Source organism: Fibroporia radiculosa (assembly GCF_000313525.1).
Source record: "Fibroporia radiculosa TFFH 294 genomic supercontigs, scaffold6648, whole genome shotgun sequence".
Lineage (NCBI taxonomy): Eukaryota > Fungi > Basidiomycota > Agaricomycetes > Polyporales > Fibroporiaceae > Fibroporia > Fibroporia radiculosa.
The window spans coordinates 1-3,792 of NW_012133440.1; the positions used below are offsets into that span (position 1 = coordinate 1).

The 3,792-nt window shown below is 57.5% G+C and overlaps 1 protein-coding gene across 1 annotated transcript; it reads right to left on the minus strand.

The window, feature by feature from the left end:
- Positions 1-152: 152 nt before the first annotated feature.
- On the minus strand, positions 153-2,231 carry FIBRA_06295 (uncharacterized protein; the record flags this gene model as incomplete). Its single annotated transcript, XM_012328027.1, has 10 exons — positions 153-362; positions 419-607; positions 663-776; positions 844-1,030; positions 1,093-1,183; positions 1,242-1,347; positions 1,403-1,617; positions 1,669-1,762; positions 1,807-1,873; positions 1,918-2,231. 10 exons carry the CDS (start codon positions 2,229-2,231, stop codon positions 153-155), a joined length of 1,587 nt encoding a protein of 528 aa, XP_012183417.1.
- Between the last annotated feature and the right edge of the window lie 1,561 nt (positions 2,232-3,792).

The window sequence follows — 3,792 nt, forward strand, 5'->3', positions numbered from 1 at the left end:
GCGAGCGCCGCGCTGAGCATCGGCAGCAGGCACGGCGCGAGCGGGACGTAGACGCCGACGTGGCGCGTCAGGTGCAGCAGCGCCCGGCAGATCTGCAGGTGGAACGGGTACGAGCGCGCGGTGCGGACGAGCCTGCGCGGGGGCACACAAGGTCAGCGGTCGCGTTGGGCAGGTAGCGGTGCGGCGGCGTACTTGATTGCTCCGAGCGACACCTGCACGAGGGGGTACACGAGCGGCTGCAGCTCGCTCTCTTCGCCGCCCCGCGCCGCCGACGCTTGCCTGTCGCACGCTCTGGCCAGCACGAGAGCCCAAAAGTCGACAGAGTGCGCGTATTGCCAGTTGTACACCTGCTTGTACGCGTCCTGGGGTCCCGCGCCGCCGCCGTCAGCATGCGCGAAAGGCGAGCAAAAGGACGAACCTTGGTCTTCGTCTTCATGCTGTTGCGCAGGTGGATTGCCAGCTGCCGGATGTAGCCAAAGGCATGCTGGTACGCCGCCGCCTGGTCCATGCTGTAGATTTCCGACGCAGAGTTCTTCATGAGCGTGATGGACGGCAGTGTGTGTGCAGTTGTGGATTTACACGACCGCACGAGCGTAAGGTAGGTATTCTGCGCAGCAAATTTTTAGGCGTGCACGACCAGAGTCTCGCAAGTGGGGATTCACCTTGAGCACCATGTCCATGATCGACTCGTCCGTGGCCTGTGCGAGCCTCCGGACGGCCAGAAACGCGGAAATCCGTACGCTGTCCTCTGCGCTCGACCACAAATCTAGGCAAGTCTGGAAAACGAGATTAACGACGAGCCAACCAGGAGCATCCCCCCAGGAGATGCACAATTTTATCTACCTTTAAATACACCTTCACCGCCTTCCGACTGCTAGTGATATATGGGACCAACTTCGCGCTCTCGCCGAGCGCGAGTCGAAGCATGTCGGTGTCAGACAGCTGAGTGAGGAGATGCATGACATTGTGGAAATACGACAAGATCAGCTTTTGCAACGTCTTCCACTTGGGCGTCTGTACAGGGGCCTTGCTGGTCGAGTAAATGCACATCTGAGTCCACTCTGTCTCATATTAAAAATATGCTTGACGTACAATTTTCCGTTGGATTGTGTCTTGTAGGGACAGTGGTGTTCGAGGACGACGGGCGTGTATTTTAGGGTCGTCGTCAGTAGCTTGTTGTATACTGATCAATGGGATCGTCTCATCGTCGTTTCTGCACCTGCACCCCGCAAATCACATACCTGAGGAATTATCAATAATCCACGCTAGCACTTGATCCTCCTCGTTCATATGAACCGCCGAGCGGAACGCAATAAGGAGCTTGCGGAGCGCGCGCAGAGACCTGTGCTGTTTACCCGCAGCGTGAGCGAGTGGAAGGAACGCGACTGACCCGGCCACGCACCTCCAGCAGCGCCTTCTGCCATCTCTGGAGGATTGCTTTCGTGAGCACGGGCGTTTTGTCCTCCCCTGCAGCTTCGCCGTCCTCCATGTCCTCGTCCTCCGCCTCATCGTTCGGATCGAATTCCAGCAGTTCTCGGTCGTTTTCCTGCAGGTACTTGTAAAACTCCGGGTCTTTCTCGGCCAGCTTGGAGAGCTCAAGCAGATGCGCTTCGCCGTCTGCCGCGGGAGGTGAGGCATATAGGAGACACGGGCTGAAGCTGGACGCACCGTCTAAATCATCGACAGACGCGAACGATTGGTCGTCGTCCTCCTCCAGCCCGCCTTCTTCGTCCTCCGAGCCCTCGTCATCCTCATCCTCGGCCTGCGCAGGTCAATAGAGGTCCACGGCTCCCGAGAGATGCATACCTCGTCTCCGGCATCGTCTTCCATGAACGCACCGCCGAGGAAGTCGTCTACCGACATCCCCTTTGACCTGCGTCCTGTCAGTATATGCCACACATAGCCCCGATCGCTCACTTTTTGGTTTTTGGCTCCTCAATCTCCTCGTCATCGCTGTCGTCACCGCCTTCTCCGACGTGAGCCGCGGCCTGCTTTCCCCTCCCCTTGCTTTGCTTTCTCCGCTCCGCCTTCTTCTTCACGTCGCGGTGTTTGCGCCGTGCTTGGATGGTCTTCTGGAGCTGGCCGCTGGCGGCGAACTTCCTAGCAGACTTGGCGACTTTTTTTCCCATGTCGGCGTGTGGATACGTGGGGACGATAGGACGCAGAGCAGGCCTACGCTCGAGTTTGAGAGTTATTGCGACCAGAACATAACGGCAAAATTGGTCTTGCATCTCGATCCGGTCACGTGAGGAGTACCATTGTGGTACTCGCCCTCAGCTGCCGCGCATAGCGACCTCTAGCGACCTCCCCTCGACCACGCATCCTCCTGGATAAACCTGGTTTTGATCTTGGACACTTGGAGATTTTCAACGTGCTTCCCTTGAGTCTATGTGATATTTGGGGAGTACGGTCTCTGATTGTCTACTGTTGCAACGCAACGCACGCCCCATCACCTTCAAGTGCGTTTGACCTACCCCGCAATACCTCTGAGCTCCTGGCTTCGTCCGTAATTCTGTTCCATCTCGGCTCAATACAGCACGAAATACTGACCTCAAGCGCGCCATGAGTGCATGCGAGTGCATCGCCTCCGCGAACGAGTTGCTGGGTGCACACTCAGCCCTGGTCTCTCGCGTTCGTGCAACGCAAAAGCACCACAGGCGGCGACTCAGACAGTTACCGTCCCCACCGTACAGTCTTCTCAATCTCCCCTTGATACCGTCGCCACCACCATCGCCGCCGCTTTCACCGCCGTCGTCGCCTCTCATACATCCCCGGTCTCGGCCCGTCCGCCAGGATCTTCCTCCTGCGAAGCGTGCGCGCGTCGCTAGATACGAGAACTATGTGCCCGAAGAAGAAACGATCCGCAACGATTACTCGCAGCGATACGTAGACGGCGGAGAGTGGCCACAGAACTGGGTGCTAGGAGCCGACCCCGAGCGGCGCTTTGAAGAGTGCGTTGTCCCGTTCTCACTGCGCATCGGCCGTTTGATTCCTTTGTACATAAAGGTATCCGAAGCAACAGCGGTTGTTGGCCTTAAAGAAGGCGTCTGTCGCGGCGCATTCGTTACCTCCCACCTATCTGCCCTATTCTGAACTATCGTCCCTGCACCCGTCCAAATTTGATGTAATCCTGATTGACCCCCCTTTCTCCTCTTCTTTTACATGGGACGATCTGCAGGAGCTCCCAATTCCGGCGTTGGCGGCCGACCCGTCCTTCGTCCTCATGTGGGTCGGCAGCGGCGCCGGTGAAGGTCTGGAACGTGGCAGGGAGGTAATGGCTAAGTGGGGTTTCCGGCGCTGTGAAGACATCGTGTGGGTCAAGACAAACCACACCACTAATCGCGGACCTGGGGTACGTGGCTCCGTATATTGATTCAAAACTAACCAGCCGTAGCAGCGACCCCTAGACAGATCCACCGACGACGTCTCTGCTCACGCGCACAAAGCAACATTGCCTCATGGGTATTCGCGGTACGGTCAGACGGTCCACGGACAGTTGGTTCGTCCATTGCAATGTCGGTAAGGCTTTCGTGGTCTTGTCCATATACCGTTACTCATCTGATCGCAGACACCGACGTATTGATTTGGGAGGGAGATGCCTCTGACCCCACTCGGAAGCCCCCAGAGATGTACACTCTGATAGAAAATTTCTGTCTTGGCCTGCGCCGACTCGAAATATTTGGGCGGGCCCGCACGCTCAGGCGTGGCTGGGTCACCGCATTAGCCGAGGGCGAAGATGAACGGATCGAAGAAGGCATGGCTGTGGATGTCGACAGCACAAACGACCCTCCA